The 21,054-nt window shown below is 38.5% G+C and overlaps 1 protein-coding gene across 2 annotated transcripts in view; it reads right to left on the bottom strand.

Moving 5' to 3' along the window:
- XRCC4 (X-ray repair cross complementing 4) overlaps nucleotides 1-21,054 on the bottom strand; it is a 124,251-nt gene that overhangs the window by 83,022 nt on the left and 20,175 nt on the right. For both annotated transcript variants that reach the window (XM_039386516.1, XM_039386517.1), the window contains exon 3: nucleotides 2,796-2,962. In XM_039386516.1, the coding sequence (XP_039242450.1) occupies nucleotides 2,796-2,962 (167 nt within the window). The remainder of the gene's footprint in view (nucleotides 1-2,795; nucleotides 2,963-21,054) is intronic.

The raw sequence follows: 21,054 nt of genomic DNA on the forward strand, positions 1-21,054 counted from the left end.
ATTTTTTTGTTTTTCTCTTTTTAAAGTTATGCACATACAAACACATTCACCAGACACAGGTATGACATTAATTTGGCACAGCATACGATCAGTATAAATCAGTATTACAGTAATGCTGTATTTGCAAGTTATGAGCCTTTAAAATATACTATTATATGGCATATCTGGTACTTGAAAACAGAGCAGTGAAAAAGCAACAATCCTTTGCCACTTAGGAACAGGGATGCATTAATTATGTAGGTGGGGTGGCTCTGTGGAGCCTTTAGGATTCACTGAATCACCTGAATTACATGACCACCAAGCAGAGCTGTCTGGGTTTCATTCCAATACCTCACAGACTACAAAAACAAAATTTAATTGCCATTCACCACATGCTGCTGCCTGTGTGTGATTTGTCTTCCTGAAATACCATCTCCCCAGGCCAAAGAGAGGAACTGCTCATCTCAAAGACAACTTTTGAGCATGGTAAAATAAATGGAGGTTAATGGCTAGATTGGTGCTTTCCATTTTGTGTATCCTCAGATCTCTCTGCTGTGTGAGCACAATGCTTTTAATGTGCCAAAAGCACCTAGGTTGACAGGCATCAAAAGGCTTGCACAGCCCACTGAAACCAACCCCTATGACAAATAATAAATTGAGAAAACCAAGTTCTTTTAAGTGCTGCCTCAATGCAGAGCAATCACACACAATTCAGAGAGGTCAACGTGAACTGTGTAACTTACTGGCACTTATTTATTAGTGGCATTGTCCACAATCCAACACTAAGAAAAAAAGAATTCAACATCTCTGTTATTTACCCTTGTTCTCAGGGCTCTAAAATAATTCCTGGATCTCACGGCACTGCTTCATTGCATTTCAGAGCCACACTTCCCACAACACTGGCAATGGTATGGAATCCTGATGAGCTAATGCTGAAGAGTCAGTTTCAAGCACCCAAGTACCTAGCTTGCATTTTTATAAGCTATTTGTGGTTTAAATATACTGTCACTGTAGTTGACCACAACATAAATAAGAGTTATTTTGAATTTGGCTTGTCTACACCAATTTCAGACGTCTGAAAAAAAAAAATACATACCATGCCCAAATCAGAAATTTAATTGTTATTGTTCAAGGGATTATTTTGCTACAGATTATTACAATTAATAACAGGGTTGTTCCAACCCCTGTCCAACCTGGCCTTGAACCATCTATATGAAATATGAACAACAGCTATTTTGCTCTGATATTTTAACTCATCTATCCCTGAGGTAAGCATGCACACACACTCATCCCCAGGCACCCACTTGCTCACAAAACCTCTGTGATGGTCAAGAAAATTGGAGCAGGGAAATGGAAATGGGATGATAGAACTACTCCATCCAGTGCCCCATGGTCAACCAGAATAAAACCAACCCGCAGAAGTGTGCCTGCTATGTTTTAATTCTAATGAAATCCTGAGAAAAGAGACTTTGAGCATAGGGAACTGCAAGGCTTGAGGCTGTGGAGTTGATATGCTTGAGCTCCAGGAGAGGCGGGAGCACAATTCTCCACATCACGTGCTTTACATTTGATGTTTTACCACTCAACAACACGAGTGATACAGAATGTAAATCCTGAAATCCTGCCTGCTGAACAAAGGCAGGCAGAGCTTTGTTCAGCTCTGAGAAACTGGGTCCTGCTTTTGGAGGCAAAAGAGCAAAGAGTAGACTGGGTTGTGGCAAAAAGAATTTTAAAAACCCAATCCAACCAAACCAAAGAAAAAACCCAAACCAAAAAAATAAGTCCCGCTGTTTGGGTGAAAATTATTTTAAAATTATTTTTCTTCTCCGTTTATTAGACATGGCCAAAGACTGGTGACCATAAAACCTTCAGAGTTCATTTTGAAAACCCATGTTTCATCTATTCAAACTATAAGCACACCAAAGAAATCCACCAGCTTTCACAGCTTCTGAGAGCAAAGTTTGTCAGGCAACTGTGATTTTTTTTTCCTTTTTTTTCCAACTATTCTTTGGGGTTACCCAGTAAAAGTGCCACCCCACCATGGAAATTGATACAAGCACTAATGCCTCTTACATATCAGCATGTAATGCAGTACTGGTTATACAATACACTATTGTTCAATTACACTGTTAAGCACTAAAACACTACTTAGGGAGGCCCTATACCTGTCAGGGATACTGTCAGGAGAAATTGTTACTCTTTTTAATGAGAGGGAAAGAAAACCATAAGTCTCTTTTTCAAGGTAAATTAATGCCAATTAGTTACATTCTTTCATCAATCTTCCTAGATGTGTTTTTTTTTAAAGTAAAGCTATAGAAAAACAAGATAAATCTCTTGACTTCTCTGTGCTAAGAGTTTTATGTTGAAACGAGCGCAGATTCCTACACTATAGAGTGACAGACAATTCAGATCATAAATGCAACAGCAATTATAAAAATCTCTTGTGAAATATTGGCATTTTTTCCCATAATACCACACTAGTTTTCCAACTCTGGCTGCTTCCACAAGGCAAACAGATTGAAGCAATGGCAACTTATTTCCCACTCAAAAGTGTAAATAATTTAAACTGCTAGTGCTAAGAATTATAAAAAAATAACATTAAGGAAAAGGCTTCCTAATGAAAGTGAAGAGGATTCAATAGAAATTAAGTGTTTGTTTGTTTTTAATTCATAAAGCTAAAACCAACTTTAACTGCAAATTTGTAATATTAGTTGTATCCTTGACAAAGAAGATCTGCAACTACATGGGCTGGGGGCAACTGAGCTTGAAACACCTTCCAAGTGCATAAAAACTTGTGTTCACCTTGTGAAACTCACCTCTGCTCTGCATCACTCCAGTTGCTGAAAAGCCTTTCATTTTCTCTCTGCAGGTGCTCATTTTTGGCCTGCAGTTTTCCCAGGCTGTCCAGGCAGTAACCAATGAGCTCCTTCACCACCTTGGCTGGACTTGGGACCTCCTGCAGCTTCACAGAGCCAAGTCTGAACTAGGACACAAGGACAGAGTGTGTTATCCCAACCGCACAGGAAGGATCGCAAAACTTTGCTCCAATAGATTTTAATACTTAACAGTCACTTTGTCATACAGAGAATTGAGAAATGTGGAATAATCTACATGCCAATTATTTGCACAGGTGATGAGGGGTCTGGAGCATCTCCTTAATGAACAGAGACTGTGAGAGCTGGGCCTGGTAACTCTGGAGAGGAGAAGACTGAGAGGGGATCCCATCGATCCACACCAATACCCCCAAGGGCTGTCAGAGGATGGTTCCAGACTCTGTTCAGTAGTGCCCAGTGACAGGACAAGGAGCAATGGTCATAAACCAAAACACAACAAGTGCCCCCTCAGCATGAGGGAGAACTTCTTTCCATGGACATGGCAGAGCCCAGAACAGCTGCCCAGGGAGGGTGTGGAGTGTCCCTGCCTGGAAACATTCCAAACCCATCTGAACAAGTTCTTGTGTCACCTGCTCCAGGTGATCATGCCTGGGAAGGGGGTTGGACTGGATGATCTCCAGAGGTCCCTTCCAGCCCCAAATATCCTGGCATTCTGTGGTTTATACAGATAATATCTAAAATCTAATCAGCAAGTTGTCACCTCCAAGGTTCAGACAGCAAGTTCTTAACAATAAAAAGAGTCCTTCAATTAAATAGGTAGCCTTGTTAATTCAGTGAGATTAAAAGACAGGATCTATAATGAACTATTGTATTTCTTCAGCAGTAGGGATGTTGTTCAGGGTACACAAGAGGTCTGAACGGATTTGTTCTGCTGTGTCTGGGAAAAACAACAGAAAACTGTTGGTTTTGTTATGATTTTTTATGGCTCAGCCATACATACAAACCAGCACCAGCTGAACTATAAGTGTGCAAAGCTGGGTGAAGATACCCAAATACCCAATATGGCAGTTTGGGGCAATGGGAGAAGGATATTGAGGCTGCTTGAAGAGGGTCACACATGCTATCTGAGGAAAAGCAAATCAGAAATGAAGGGCCTGGCTTTGGTGCTCTGGAGTGGGCAGAGGATGGGGAACCTGAGCTACCTCAGGGCACACTTCTGCAGCTGATAAAGCCTACACAACACTCATGGGGCTTTCTGAGCCTCGCCACATCCAGGAGCACCACTGTCTGACTTGGCAGAAAACTGAGGGAGCAGCTCCTGAGAAATGCAGAAGTGGGCTGGATGACACAACCCAGATTTTGGCCAGCTCTAAACCACAATACAAGCAGAACTTTTGGGGAAAAAAGGTATTTAAATTACTTGGCTTCCACTGGAAATGCCTGCAGAAACATCGAGTTGGTGAGGGGTACATAGAAGGAGAAGGGGTCCTCTTTTGCATCTTGTAATTATCAAAAAGACTGACATAAAATTTGACAGAAGCATTGCATTTCCCTATGAATAGAACTATTACTCATATTTTCAACTTGAATACACAGCAATAACATCTTAAAATATATAAAAATGTAAGTGGTACATGCTAGGGGAGAGTTCAACCTGTGTTGTGGCTCCTCACCTATTAAAATCAGAAATGCCATTTCATTCCTTTTTCACCTCTTTTTGCTTGGGAAGGCAAGGAGAATAACTAAAAAAAGACATCATTAAAAAAAAAAGGCATATTGTTTGTTAACACCTTTTTAATAGCAAATTTCACTAACACAAAGTTTTACTGAAAAAGGCCTGGTAACATAACTGCACACAAAGATTTCAAAGGCATTGTTTGAAACAAGTAACAGTCCTTCAAGTTGGATCTTTTATCTGTGGAAGTCTCTGCCAACAACACATGATACCATCATGACCTTCTCCAGCAAGGTCAGTCTATTAGAAAATGTGACAAACCCAAAGGTTTAATTTCCAATTAACCATATACCTTTCCTGCAAACTCACATGTGCTGTCTCTAACGTGTTGTTGTCTTTAGCTGACATACATCTGATGGCTGCAGATGAAAAGATGCTTTCAATTTATTTTTGAAAATTAGATTACATTATCAGTGACCCACAGATTGGCGTGTATTCCCTGAATCACACTTGCTGTCTGACAGCATTAACAAAGGTGGACATTTGCATAAAGGAAACTGTTTTTCATCACTTGCAAGCCACCACCACACTATTTGGATAAAGGCTTCACGGCACACTTGAATACTTCCCACAGAAAGAGAGAGGCACAGTAGCAGAGATAAAACAGCCACACAATCTCCTACTTGTACTGTGAAGGAAATAGCAAGGAGAGTACATCACTTTTGTCTTATGCTTTAATATAATCAACTGAGACAAGGTATTAAACAAATTCGTTTAAATGGGACAAATAATCACAGTTTTCTCTGCACAAAAGAACAAAATATGCATAATCCTAAAAAACGGGTTTAAGTGAGTAGCAACAGATTTCAGCTGAAAGCCTGATACCACTGCCAACTAAAATCACACCAAACAAAAATCAGACATTTCAAAAGCAATTGTAATTATAAATAAACCAGAGACACAGAGAATTTTAGTTCAGAAATTTAGTTAGAATTTTAGTTTAGAAATTTAGTCTTTAATTCAGTCTTTATGCAAAGCAATTGACTATTATCTACTTTCTTACAATAAAATTCATTGTTCTGTTTTCTGTGTCTCAGACACTGCATGGACCATTTCAGTTCTCCTACATATCGCTTAGTTTTTCCTTGCAACTAAACCAAGAAACAGCCTAGTTATTTGTCCTTCATCACCAAAACCACAGTAGTGACACTGAAAACAATTCTAGGAAAATTCAGTAGAAGTGGCTGAAGATCAGGATACCATAACAAAGAGTTAACTGGGTGGGATATCAAGGTAAACAGATCTTGCTCACTGCAGGAGTGAAAGAAAACATCATTAACACTTTACTGAGCTAATCTGACACACAAGGTGTCTTTAGTTTGGATCATGTTTCCAAGGTGATTTTGTAAATTTTTAATGGTAAATTTTAATTTTTTGTCAGTTTTGTAATTCCTGCACGTTGCTGCTCCCCAGATCAATTTAAATTTCTCACCATTCTTACAGTTGCTGTGGCTTCCTGGCTCTGTATCATCTGCAGATGTAACTAATGTGCCTTCTGCTTCCTCTTTCAGATCATTCAAGGAAACATTATGTAAAACACTGAAGCACTAAACACTTCATTTATACAGACAAGGAGCAGCTCTGCTAGAGGTCCCAGGGGACACCACACTGACTGTGACTGACACACTGCTCCCCTTCAATAGCTGTTTCATTGTTTGTGGGGATTTCTTTTAAATTGTTATTTTTTTAAAGACATACAAAGATGAACAAAGACAGACTTAGAAAATTGTTCCAATAATCAGAAATCACAGTCAACATGTATCACTGGACCATATTTTAAGCTTAAGAAATAAAACCAAGAATTAGAAGCTTATGACAAAAATGTCCTTTTCCCATCACCTCTCACCCTGCCCATCTTCTACAGATGAAGAAAGCAGTGACCTCAACCATAAGACACAAAATATTTCAGAAGGAACTGAAAAGCTTCTTTAGTAATTTTTCTTCTACTTACTTATGCTTACAGGAATATATTTTCCTTCACATAGGAAAATAAAAGTTATTGAAATATGAGACAGCACACATTTTTCACAGAAAACTCCAAAGCTGTATGAAAACAACTTCATTCTATAGAGACATTAAAATTTAATTTTGAATTAAATATTATGTATCTGCTATATAATCTTTGCATTACTACATTGCACTAAAAATGAGATTTATCATATCCAAGGCAAAAATTACCAGAGGTTATGCACTGAAAGGAGGAGCCATTCACACAGCAATGCCTGCACACTCTCTGAGGCAGAATCTGAAGCTAAATACTAACAGTGAGCTAATTTCCAATAACAACAATTTTTCATTGTGACAAACTAGTCTAGAATTAAAAAAAAAAAATCATGCTGGAAACTCTTATTTCATGTGCTTTGCTGGTCATGATCTCTCTCTATATTACTTAAGTATCCTAACAATCCTTTCTAACAGTGTTTTTTTAATACAAAATATATTTAAGGAATTCTGTACTTCCACAAGGTAGAGAAAATATTTAGACAGATTTGTCATTTCTTTTCCTGGCAGGATAGATACAGTGTTTTTGTATATGTGTATATATATATATATATATATATATATATATATGTATATATGTATGCGTGTTTTTACATATATATATATATACACACATATATATACACTGTGTGCATGTGTGTGTCTCTTCTATTAAATCCTAACCTATAATATTTCACTTTTTCCTTCTCTGTTTTGAAAATTAATTAACACTTAATTTTTAGAGAGATCACACTTACAGGTACTTAGGCCTGATTTTGAAATGAAGATATTCCTAGTGTGTGAACTCACTGATGGAGTTCTAATTGTACAAGTCAACCTATAGTCTGTAACAGAATCACCTCTAACTCACCTCACTCAACTTCCACTTTTCCTGCCCCTGAATAGGACTCAGACATCCCTGTGCTTTGTTTCCAAGACGGTATTTCAAGCTGTATTAGCACACTTAGGAACACCTACATCCTTGCAGACAGAAGCTGCCTCTTGCAAGGAATTGCCTAAGCAACATCCTTTCACCAGGGAAATATTAAAGGAGAATTTGAAGGGAAAACAAAAACTCTGGAGCAGTCCACCAGCCTGGAGCAGCTGCTTCATCCCCGCCTGGCTCTGTGGGGACCCGCAGTTTGTAAAAGCAGCTATGGCCCCTGCAATGAAGCAGAAAACCCCTGCAGACCCAAACAACAACAATTTTTTTTGTCATCGCCCTGTCCCAAGCACAGAATCCCAGAATGTTAAGGGTTGGAAGGGACCTTAAAGCTTATCCAGTGCCACCCCATGCCATGGGCAGGGACACCTTCCACTATCCCAGGTTGCTCCAAGCCCTGTCCAACCTGGCCTTGGACACTTCCAGGGATGGGGCAACCTGTGCCAGGGCCTCCCCATCCTCACAGGCAGGAATTTTTCCTTCATATCTTATCTAAATCTGCTGTACAGATGAACTATCCTGAAATTACCCACCAATGCCCCTGCGTACTGTTGGTACTGAAACTACAGAGTTAAGGATCGGCCATAACACTCAGCACAGCACTGAACGTGTTTATTCAAATTATTTAAATTGAAATTAACTTAATTCAAAAGGAATGAATTTAAAAGGAAGATGTCCCTCACACGTAAGATACAGCAACTTTCTTTTCTCAGCTGAGAGCTGTGGCTCTTGAAAGGCAGATATTCTGTGATTTCCAGAATCAGCTTTGCTACTGCCAGTTAAATATCAGCTACCTCTTCTATTCCACATACACACAGACTCTGAAATAAGGTAGAATCAATACTTTGATAAAAGTAAGTTTTCACTATGAAATAAACAAGTATTTAAAAGAGGAAAATGTTAATGAAAATTCATTAACAGGTTAAAGAATATGACCTACAAATGAATGATGCTGACACACAAAGAAAGTATTGTTACAAGCTTGAATCTGGAAAGCATTATACCATTTTTATTTCTTAAGTCAATCAGTGAGTGGTCTTGAGTTTTTAAAGCTGTGCCACTATTATCACCAGGGAAATCATTCAACAGTAACTATGACATACCCGGGTGTGGTAATGAAACGAGTACACTAGACTTGCACAATACAGTGATGACAACGTGAAAGCAGAAGTTGCTTTTCTAACAGCAAACTCTAGGAAGCTAGAAAATATTACAAAGTACCATGGAAGCCAAGAAATCTGGCCAGTTACATCAGACAGTATAAAAATATGATCAGCAACTACAAAAAAATGAGTTTAAGATAAAAATCCTGCCTTTCTACACTCCTTGCCTTTCCCTCCTGAAATGTTATTCATGAGTAAAGTATTACTTCATCCTTAAAAAAACCCAACCAAAAACAAAACAACAAACTTCCTTTTTGACGAAGGCATTACATCTATCCCAGAGCAAAACAGCTGACATAAGTGATTGCTGTTTTTCTCAGATTTTTACTACAGGCTGCAGAAACCTTCCACACAAATTGCCATCATGTTAGCTGCATATCCACTGGAAATGAAATTCCACCTGGTTTCACTAGTTTGTGTCAGTGGTTCCCAAGTATTTTTGGAGAGTGCTCCACTGTTTCTCACACCGTCAAACCCACCTAATTCTTGGAACTGTGGGCCCCTCAAGGTTTGCAGTGCAAGGAGGCTACACCTGTATAGTAAAATGAGGAGGAACTAGGAACATCATCAGGTGGTAGAACATACTAATTACTGTCCTCTGTCTGTGCCAGTGACCAATTCACCAAACACTTCACAGAAATACTGCAGGAGTTGGAGCATCCCAGGGACCACTTCCAAGTGTCACTTTGCATGCAGCCAGCCTCTTCTGGAGGCTATAGAGAGTTTAACAGCATAGACATAGACTCTTCCCCATCACTTGGCCTCTGTGTCTAGGAATATCCCCAGGCAATTTTAATTTACTTAATTTAATTCAGGTGCGGAGGTAACCCCAGTATCCAGTATTCTGTACACCCCAGTAACCCCAGTATTTGTTGCCATGGTATTTTGGTGCTGAAAAAATCTCCAGAGCAGTTAATTAGGGGTGAGATAAGCAAGGGTTTATTTTGCCAAGGCCTGAGATGTTACATTCTATAACACCATCCATCCAATCCCAGATGTGCCCACCCTGTGTCCTTTCCTCTGGTCCGCCCTGGGTCCACCCCCTGAAAATCGGTCTGGGGTGCATTTCAGGACCCCCTATTCATCCCATCTTTGTCTTCATCAGAGTACAAAGGGCACATAGTTATCTAATTCTTGACCGTATTCTGTGGTTTAGGCCCTGATATGCTGTTCTGCCAACAATCTAGGCCTTGCCTTGACAAAAGACTAAACATCCCTGCTGTATTCAGAAGTAGGATTGATACAGGGAGCATAGAATGGGGTAAGAGGGTTAAGGAATGTATAAACAAGGGTACTGGAGAAAGGGAAAGGGACAAAGAAGGGAGGGGTTGCTGCTTTTAAAACCTACTTATAAAACTTACAAGTCTTACAAATATTAGAAAAATAAAAAACCATTAGGGGCTTAAGGCATCAATTCCATGTCCCTGGAGTACTGCTCCATGAGGTTTGCAGCAGGAGGCACTGTGTTACCAGATTAAGAAGGACCAAGGCACATTGCAGAAGGAAGTCTCAGGTTTCCTGATAGAATACCTGGGTCACCGGGAAGCAGGTAGAAATAAGGATGAAGAAGACTCTGCACTTGCAAGTTATTCCTTCCATCCCTCATCAAGCTCAGCATGGGCCAAACTTCCCAACTGGAAGCAGACTCTGATCCTGAAAGGTCTTAAAAGAATTCTTGACTGGGGAGGAGGTTCTGGGGATGTCCAGTTCACATAAACCCTCTCATGAAGGAATTTAATTTTTTGAAAGAGTTTCTTAATCTCACCAGTCTAGCTGGAAAGCTGCTTGGGATATTTTTTCCTAATTGGCCTCCTAAAAACACACCTGCCCAACTTGTATCCACCTCTTGGACAGACACCGTTCACTAGCTTATAGCATGCTTCTCCCCCTCTCGTGTTCAGACTCCGTAATTTATAAATAAATAGATTTCTCAGTCAGTGTTTTTTCTTCTGAACTAAAGCTTAGTGTAGCTTTGGCTACATATATGTTAGTTTCTCTGTCCCTCATATCATACAGCCTTACTCCCAATTTCACCTTGCATTTCTTGACTGTGGGTAACCAGAACTATACATGTAATTTTCGAATATATACCACAACAAAGCAGACCATGAAAATTCACAGAAAACAGACATAGAACTTAATACTTATGATCTTCAAATGTCATGTAAGTCTATTTGCATGTTTCACTTCTTTCTTTAACCCTTCACGTTTACCCTGTGTAAAAATCACCAGGATACAGGGATTATCTATATTTCAGGAAGCCTGGTTCTTCAGGCAGTTTTGGAATAAAGAATGGTAAAGGAAAATAGTAAGAACATCAGACAATTCTTAAATATCCACTAAAAAAAGAAAAAGTGAGCCATGTAGATAGGTAAGAGTACCAAGGACACCTACTAAGCAAGAAACTAACGGATTTCTTTCATGAATAAGCATTATATCTGTATGTCTTTCTTGAAAGCCTTTGGAAAACTTCCTTGTTTAACCTTTACATTCCCTCAGAAATATCATATTTCACATATCTGCACAATCAGCTACTTCTGTGAAGCTTAATCCCACCCACGCTGAAAGGGTCTTTAGCTACTGAATTTTGACAGCTGTGACATGGTTTGGTCAGGATCTACCCAGACTGTGATTCATGGCCTTAAAATGCTTTGCAACCATTTTCCCAAACTTACTTTAGAAACTGGCTCGTGAGATTACTCCCTCCTCCAACCTTAAACCTAAAGATATATATTTATACACACACACACACATATAAATGTATGTATATATATACATACATGAGCCAAATTGTATCTTTGTAAAAAATGAGATACATACCCAAAAATGGCATGAACTGTCTAAAGTTGCAGAGCATTCGAACTACACCAATGCCCATGTCTCAAGGTGCTAAGCTACAGAAAGCTGATACTAATTTCCCCCTCAATTTTTTTGACCACTGTGCAACTAAATCCCTTAAAATTAGAAATACACTGAACACTAAAATGCACTGCAGCAGTAATACTCAGTACCTGTAACATCAGGTATTCCTTCCATTTTTCTCTCCCAATAGTAATCAGATAAATTGTTCCATTTCACACCAAAAAAAAACCATTAAAAAAACCCACAGAAACCCCCAAACAAACAAACAAAAAAACACATCAAAAAAACCAAGCAAAAAACCACACACACAACCAAAAAAAAAACCACCCCAAAAACCCCAAAACCTAACCAATTGGAGTAAAAAAGCCAAAGGTAAAAATCCATAAAAATCAGGTGCACTAATTAATTTCAGGTAACTAGTTACTTTTCAGAATAATCACTACAGAATGGGAAACTATACAGTATAGTTCCACAAACAGTGATAACAGTGATGATTATGTGAAGAACAAGCCATTCGAGCTGTTTATGGAATTTGGGATGAAATTACTATTTCATCACACAAAAACTGTCAGGTTTGCATTTTATGCATACATCCAAATGTTTTATCTTCTTCTATGGTTCCTCTTTTATAATTCTCCTCTATACTTCAGGCAATACTGTCCATTCAACTCCCTGTTACCCCTCTGCCTCTTTAGTGACAAAGACAACTGAAGCAGGACGTCCTTAAAAGGTCTTTTATATTTTCATCTTTTTCTTCATTAGTTCAGTGTCTCCAGGCATGATCAGATACATCCCCACCTCACTGAGCAGGCAGCAGGTCTGTGAGCAATGGAACTACTGAAGGCTGGTTTCCTATGGTTATGACTCTTGTGCTGGATCCCCTCATGTCTAGAAAGGTGAGAAATCCAGTCAGAACTTTTCCCTTATTTAATGCCTTCATAATTCCTCTCTCCCATGCGGATTTGCTAGTGTCTAATAATATAGTTGATCTCATTCCACAGCTTTTTCCAAAGCAGGTATATGAATAGGGTCTCTCTTCTCTATCCAGGCACCTATTTCCACGAAACTAGAAGGAACCTGATATCTCTGAGCCCTTTACTCCTGTCAAATCTGTTTGAAATTGTCCAGGAGTTTCAAAAGTTACTGGGGGGAGAGGGGAGAAGGTAACAGACTGGCAGTCAGAAGAGGCACACAGCACAATCACATAAGCTTTGTTTCCTTAGGAAGCAGGGTAAAACACTTACACTCTTTATTATTTTTAAAACCTTCCCTAAATGAATTAGGAAACGAGCTTTACTTTCAGATCTAAACTTGTTTTCCTCCTTGTTTTTTTAATGTAACTTATAGTGTGGCAATAACACAATATACTCTAGACATAACATCTGGATTTGGGTCTTGGGGCTTAAATACATGAACAATTCACAGCTCTGTTAATTTAGATTTCAGAGGGAAAGCCTTGTAAAACAGTTTAAATCAGATTTTATTTTCTACAGGCTAAGAACAGAACATGGGCCATTATCATAAAACAACTGGTACACAAACTTAATACATAGCAACTTACTTGTGTTTGAGGCTTGAGTCTCCCAAAAGTATGAGGAGGTCTGCCAAGGATTTTTAATTTAATCTGCTAGCTCTTTTTTTTTTGTCAAATATTCTGCATTTATGTTCAGATTTCCAAGTCAAAAATTATTCCAGAACAAAGCTGATTTAAGTAAAATGTTTAAAGTAGGAGTGTGAAGCTCTTTTCCTGAACAGTCACAAAGTATACGTAGTATGAAAACGAAACACTGAAAAATGCCCAATGCAAGCCTTTAAAAAACTACCAGAAAAGTTTCTACTAATTTTATGAAAGGTAGACCCACATAATCATGCTTCCAGTAAAAAAATCTCCAAAATAAAAGCAAGGCTTGCAGGAGTGTTTGTGATATTACTGTCAGTAAGGGTTCCAAGGTAACAAAATATAAATGATTAATACTTCCAAGATTAAAAAAACACCACCACATCATGTGCTGCATAATGGGAGTATTCTAAAACTACCTGTCAACTGATCCTGTTCCTACATGTGAAGCCCAGACTGGAGCTTTCTTTGAAAACTTTAATAAAACATAACTGAAATGTCTGGAGTAATAACTGTCAGATACAAAGACAACTTGTCTTGGGAGCTACTTCCCTTCAAACACTGACCTTTAGGTTTGGGAAGCAATGGAAACTATAAAGTGCTTCTTGAATACACCCTTGGAACTAACATGCCAACATTCTGCAGTAATCTGAGTCTGATTACCCTTAAATATGCTGTGAAGAGCTCTGGGATTGCACACTCATTTTTTTCTTTTCCTTGGAAAGTAAATGTATAACCACGTGAATAAGCATGAGATAATGCCTAGACCAAGGCATAATACAAAAGTGTTCCCAACTAAGCACTACAAACAATTTTCCAGCGTGAGTAATAACACAGCATTTAGAACAACCATTTACTTGTTTGCAGGTTGGTATTTCGCCCTTTGTTTAAAAAAAAAAAAAAAATTCCTTCCAGATGTTGACAGACACATGCTAAAACCTTTCAGATCCAAACTGCTTTCAGATCTAACTACTTAATAAAAACTTCAGTGAATGCAGTTATTCTATCCCAGTCAAAGAAACCCAAGAGACTGAAGACTGTGTACCCAATCTGAGCAATCTGAAAATCTGCATGTGATGTGGCCCATCCACAAAAATGGAAATAATCCATGCATCACAAGATATATGTACTGGATATGACAAAATTCCAATAAAGCCAAAGTTCCAAGCAGTGTTAAGTACACAGAAGGACATAAATACTTCTATAAATTATCAAGATATGAACAGCATTATTTCTTTCCATCCAAGAGTCTAAAGAAACAAACAAACAAAAAGCCAAAATCTTATTTTCACATAGAAAGAAAGAAAGAAGTACCAGCTTAGGTTCAGGAATGCAATGCATGTGAAATAAGCCTCACTATTTCCTCTCTGCCTAAAGTTTCTGTTCTTACTGTTCAACTTTATCACCAGGAAAAGATTTCTCTCACCCCGTAAGTTACTGCACAGATACGCCCAGAGTGAGATTCTACTCACAGAACCTAAGGTTTCCTACCCCTCCTCAATGAACCTCTTTTTTGCCTTCATGCAGGAATCTACTTTGTTGTAGCTGCTTTCATGACATCTTTATTTTAAGTAAGCCTGAAAAAAAAAATAAAAATAAAAGGAGTATTTCAAGAAATTCCTTGTAAAACACTGTCAGAGAGGGAGGAATTTGACAACCAAAACTTGTTTTAAACTATAAGGAGATAAAATTCTCTACTAATAGGAGGACAGAAATTTTTACAGGTAACAGAGATTGTCAGTTAGTTGGAGGTGGGTTGTGGCAGAGCATTTTTCCCATTATTTTGTCACAAGAATACTCCCTTCAACCGCAGTAAAGTGTTTGTGTCCAGATGGCACCATCCTAACACAGGCCCATGAAGCAAACTCAGCTCTGATACGGAATTATGACATGGAATTATGACAGTTTGAGTTTGAACCTCTTATAGGTTCATGAGGAGGAGCAGTACATCTTTAACACCAAACTGATGGGCCACATTTCATCCTTTAAGACATTTTTTTCCAAAATGTCTGCAGGAACATTGCATGACTCCATCCAGAACTACAACTCCCAGCACTTGTTTGTCTTGTTTATGCTCTGGGAATGAAATTAAGGTTTGTCAAATCTGGCACTAACCAGACTCATTATGATAGAGGAGGATTTAAGACTAAGTACTACTGCTAAAAATATTACGTTACATTCTATTATATTCTACCATGTAAGAATAATTAAAATATGACATTTTCACTCTGTAGGTCAAGGCCATTTCAGAGCACTAATTGATCACAGGTCATTTCTGAGGGACCAAATGTCATTTCATACACTGACTAATACAAGGTAATTACAAAGATATGTCAGATCCATTCATGGCACTACAAACTCAACTCCAGACAGTAATGTTTCCATATAGATTACTAAAATGATAAAAGGCATCAAAAGCTTTGCATTCAAGAACCCTCATGAAGTTCTAATAATAATCAAAAATCTAATAATCAACTGAATTTATCTAAAGGAAAAAAAAATCCCTTATCTCCAATTCCTTACCTAATTCTTAAAATGAACACAATTATATAACACATGCCTTCTCAGGCTGAGATCAAAAATTGGAGTGGATTCAATTAGAAAATATTTTCTCTGAAATCTTATAAATTCTCCTCTGCAAAAGAAATACAGTCCACAGATAAAAATGTTAGACCAATGTGGTTGCTAGCAACACAAACAAAACATTTATTTTTTTTTTAATTTCCCACGTAATACAATTTTCGAAAGTTGTCATTATGAAGTATTTAGAGAATCAATGTTTTCTTAAGCCAATCCTGGGAGAAGGAAACCATTTCTTTCTCACAACTAGGGTTCTACAGAGCACAACTGGCGACTTCAAGGGACAATGTGTTTTTATGACATATTAACATGGGGTGGCTCAGATAAGGCACCAAAAAAAACCACATCACCAGGACCCACATCACTTTATTTCCACAGCACAACAGAGGCAAAAGTGACCCAGTGAAAAAGTGTCCTTTACTTTACAGAGTGATTGTCTGTTACATTCCTACATTTCATTTGCCTCATTTTTACGTGCCAGCAAACCAGGGCAAAAGGGAGAAACTTTTGCTAAATCTTTATCCTACTAGTTCCTGAGTTGTCGATTGTGCATATCTGTTTTGGTTTTGTCCCTTTTTACCCCTTTACTCCAAACTTACTCACTTTCTTATGAATCAGAAAATTCTGGGAGGGTTTTTTTGTTTGTTTGGCTTTGGTATTTGCTTTGTTACATTTTGATTTTTAAGCACCCACATAGCTCAAGCCTGCTATATTCCTTCATTTTCTTTTCTTCATTTTTCTATGCCAGCAAACCAGTGCAAAAGTGATTTTCTGAAATCTATAGCAATAAAAGTAGAAGAACTAAAACTCTTATGAAGCAGGAAGTGCCACAATTTTTTGTTTGCTTGTTTCATTGTTCAGTTTTGTTTTGGCTTTGCTTTGTTGTTGTTTGATTTTTAAGCACACACATTATCTTACTAAGATAATAATAATGTTATCTTATTTACTATAGAATAGTAAAACACTAGCAGTGGAGTACCTTAAAGAAACTGTACTTGGGCCAGTGCTGTTTAACAAGGTCACAAAAAAAAACCTCAATAAACTTATATTTCAGTTAGCAAAAAGTTGGAAAACAAGATACACAGCAGCAAATGCAAGCAACAGCCAAAGATGGAAGCTCGAAATGTCTCTCAGTGTCACATGTCAACCATCACTTATTAGCATTAAAAAAATTACTATTCTAATATATAGGCAAAACAAGATCTAAAGAGACAACATGCCTGTGAAGAACCACTGGGAACTCAACCATTTTCAGGGCTGGGTTCTGATTTTGGTGACTTTGGTGATCTGTGTCCTGCACAGGAAGACAATCCTACCTAGACAAATGTCCAACCCAGAGACCTGCATGCAGAGAAAATAGTAAAAAGCTTAACTTTATAATCTTTATTTAACTTATATCAATATTCCACTGTCAAAGGGACACTGCTCGGTGAGACCATGGAATGTCCTGAGTTCAACACGTCTGATATGTTCATGTAGGTTCTTTTTTGGCCAGGATAAAGCAAGTATTTACGTGGTCTGAACTCTCCTCAGGCACACAGTTATCTCCAGGTTGCCAAATACAACTTCACTGAGGTTATCAGCACTCTGCTTCACTGCATGGTCAGCCACAGGCCTGCAAAAACTTCCTGGTTCCAGATAAAATCTAACACTATCCCTAGCTGAGGAAAAAGAAAAGACCCACTGAAACTAACAAAATGATCACTAAAATTGCTTCCCATTAGAGTAACACGATGGTTTTCTTATGGATATACAAGGAAGACTTGCGAACTGCTTCTTTAAGCAAATCCCATCTTGTGCGCACAAAACAAGGATATGCAGGAAGAAACTTTGGAAAAGAAGCCATTCCACACTGTAGAACAGCTAGTTCAAACACAAGATATGATTATTTATCCTGAGCTGTAAGCTTAAGGGACCTGTGCTTTCAAGCCCTATGTAGCTGAGCAGGAATGAGCAGTAGCATGAAATAGCCCAGACTAGGAAGTAAATAGTGCAAAGTGACTATAACAGCCCACAAAAACACAAGCCAAAGATGAACCAGAGCAGCAACACAGCAGACTGGGACAGCTCTTCACTGCCAAATCCCAAGGTATACGAATTTATTAAAAAAAAAGGAAAATTAAAAAAAAGGAGGGGAGATTTTACTATCCTGTGCCTGACTTGCAAATTGAGGAATGTTATTTCATGTTTTGCAAGACCAGCATCCTGTAGTCAGTAGCCAACACCACTCAGACCAGCCTCAGAGTTTGCTGGATTTTTTTGGCTGACTAAGACTCAAACAATCACTAAAATAAACAAAAGTTAAGTAAGGATGCTCAACATTGCTAGATAATTTCTTTCCCCTTACTTTTAGCTACTGGAAAGTGATGCTGGGTAATCACAGCAAATGTTCCTTGAAGGTAACATCAAGGAAAACAAGTAACTGCTATCCAAATTTCTGTTAATATTAATTACATCAGAGCACACTGAAATGTGCAAGAGCACATGTTTATTGTCTTTACTTTTTATCTCCTAGCGTGCAACAATATGTTGGAAATTAAAGCAACTATGCTAACTGAACATGGAGAGGAAATTTCCAAGAAGGAAAACATTCTGATAATCATTTCATCACCTTTGTGTGATGAAACCCACTTGCAAAGCTACCTTCCACAGCAAATTAAGGAACCTTCACTGTTTAACCTTTCAAAATAAACTGGAAATACTTAGGCTTTTACAATCTAGAATTATGACTTCAAAAACAAGTGCAATTTTCCATGCACCATCTGCCAGTTCTTAACTTCCAGCAAGCTCAGGTTCCTCAGAGACAGCAGACTAATCCAAAACACCAAACACCTGCACCAAGAACTAAAAATCAGTTACTTGCGAAACAAGTAGAACTGAGAAGGAGTGTTAAAAAGGTTACTAGAAAATGCACAAAAGTGAAAAATTAACAACACCTCTCCAACCAAGTTTTCACACTGTCATCCAAAAGGCTGTATCATCATCTGAGGACTTATGTTTGGAAGACAAAGGACAGCAAATTAAGCTATTTCAGCATTTCTCTAGGTAAATCTGAGCAGGATCTTAAGAGATGTCATATAAGATACCTTAAGAACCAACATTTGTGCATACGGAATCAACTACTGTTGATTAACAGTATTAAGTAGCTACAGAAACAAGTCACAGTATCCACAGTTTCTCTTTCTTAAACCTGAAGTTAAGGGTAGTTACCCCAAAAAATCATAGTCATTGAGCACCTGTGTCACATCTGAACAAGTCTCATGTAGCCAGTTCTAAGAATGGAGTCATACTACCAACTGAATACATCTCTACAATCTGAATAATCACACCACCAACTGAATAAACGCTCTGTAGCTCTAACCATTACAGAGCATAACCAATATATCCAAGACAGGAAATAAGGCTGCTGTTTTCAGCTAAACAAAGTTTGAGGAACTAACTGATATCTTACTTTTGTGCAAGTTTCACAGATTAATATTTCAGGGTAGTATTCCATAAAAATAACAGAACTGCACCTAAAATTGTGCAATTGCAAAACTGTTTTTAGGGACATTATTCTCTTTCCCCTACATTGTGAGGCAGGTCTCGTCAATGGAGAACAAAACATTTTTGTTATGGTCCTCCCAGGAGGAAAGACAGCTCTCTGCAGAACTGCAAGATAACACACGTCAAAAGGAGAAGAAATCATAACTACTACGAAAACAAATACTGTATTTCAAAACCCACTGGGAGGATCTGGTTGTGCAAGAAGTCCGAATAGTTAGTGCTCTTCAGTTCATTAATTGTAGCTAAGGATAGATATATTTATAAAAATGAGATAAGTTCTCTATCATGCCATGACTATTGCCTCGCTTTTCTAAACCAGTAATATCACTCTTATATACAAAGTTTCCTTTTCCTTTCCACTGGTTCTCAAGTTAAAAAATAGCAACTGAAAAGCAAACTCCAAGCAGGATAACTCATCTCACTTTCCTCCTTGATAAATTAGAAGCAATAGTTAAATATAACATTATATTTAAATAAGCTATAAGTAAAACAAACAATAACACAAATCCAACAACCTTCACTATGATGGTTGACTTGTCCAGGAATCAGTCACTTTCTGGCACAGAAGTAGGGAGGTTTCAATGCTAGAGAAGTAGATGAAACAATTCCCCCTAGCTTAAGAACTTGAGCTCTACAGTTGCAATTCAACTGAAAAAGAAAACACTTCTCTGTTCAGAGGAAGACTTTCTATCTTTACAATTTTTTTATTTTTTTTTTCTCCTTAAATTGGTGTCATACCATTTAGGACTGATTTTGCAAAGGACTCTTGGAGAGGGTGATGTCTGGATGGTTGAAACGTGGGGGTCTCACCAGTTAATTAACAGCAGTTCATGCTGTTCTGAACAGACAGGGCGCCTGTCCACGTCCTCTACATGGGGAAATCAGATGTTAGACAGATTCTGCACTGCATCCAGGTCTGGAGTCCTCAGCACAAGGAGGACATGGAGCTGCTGGAGCGAGTCCAGAGGAGGCCACAGACATGATCCGAGGGCTGGACCTCCTGTGCTCTGGAGCCAAGCAGGGAGAGCTGGGGGTGTTCACTTGGAGAAAAGAAGGTTCCAGGAAGACTTTAGAGCCCATTCAAGTGCCTAAGGGGCTTAAAAAAGGGAAGGAGATGGATTTTTCACATGGCCAGGTAGTGACAGGACAAGGGGGAACGGTTTTAAACTAAAAGAGGAAAGATTTATATTGGATATTAGGAAGAAATTCCTCCCTGTGAGGGTGGTGAGGCCCTGGCACAGGTTTCCCAGAGAAGCAGTGCCTGCTCCATCCCTGGAAGTGTCCAAGGCCAGGTTGGACGGGGCTTAGAACAACCCGGGATAGTGGAAGGTGTCCCTGCCCACAGCAGCAGGGTGGAATTGGATGAACTTTAAGGTCCCTTTCAAACCAAACCATTCCAAGATTCCATGACTTCAAAGCAAGTCAATCAAGTAGTGAAAAGCAATGACTCACAAAACTAGAGACAATTTCATCCCATAGAGTGACGAAACATAACTCTTGTTTTTGTGAGGGGATTACAATTTTCCAGCATTAATGTTTTAAGTCATGGCAACACCCTGATTTTAGGAAAGGTTATCACATTAACTTCTGTGGAATTACCACATTATCACAACAAGTTTCTCTGCCACTCTGTCATCCCGTGGAATACTCAATCCACAGGTAACACCACCTCCCTTCCCTCCAAAACCAACACAAAAGGCTAATGCAAGTTTGTTTAGTATTAATCATATTCCAGAGCATATGGGTTTAGAGTTCCATTTTCCATAACATCAATCAGCCTGTAGTTTTGATAGAATCAGCCCTACTTCAGAACA

This window comes from Pipra filicauda, unplaced genomic scaffold (genome assembly GCF_003945595.2).
Source record: "Pipra filicauda isolate LSUMZ 115617 unplaced genomic scaffold, ASM394559v2 scaffold489_size442543_pilon, whole genome shotgun sequence".
Classification (NCBI taxonomy): domain Eukaryota; kingdom Metazoa; phylum Chordata; class Aves; order Passeriformes; family Pipridae; genus Pipra; species Pipra filicauda.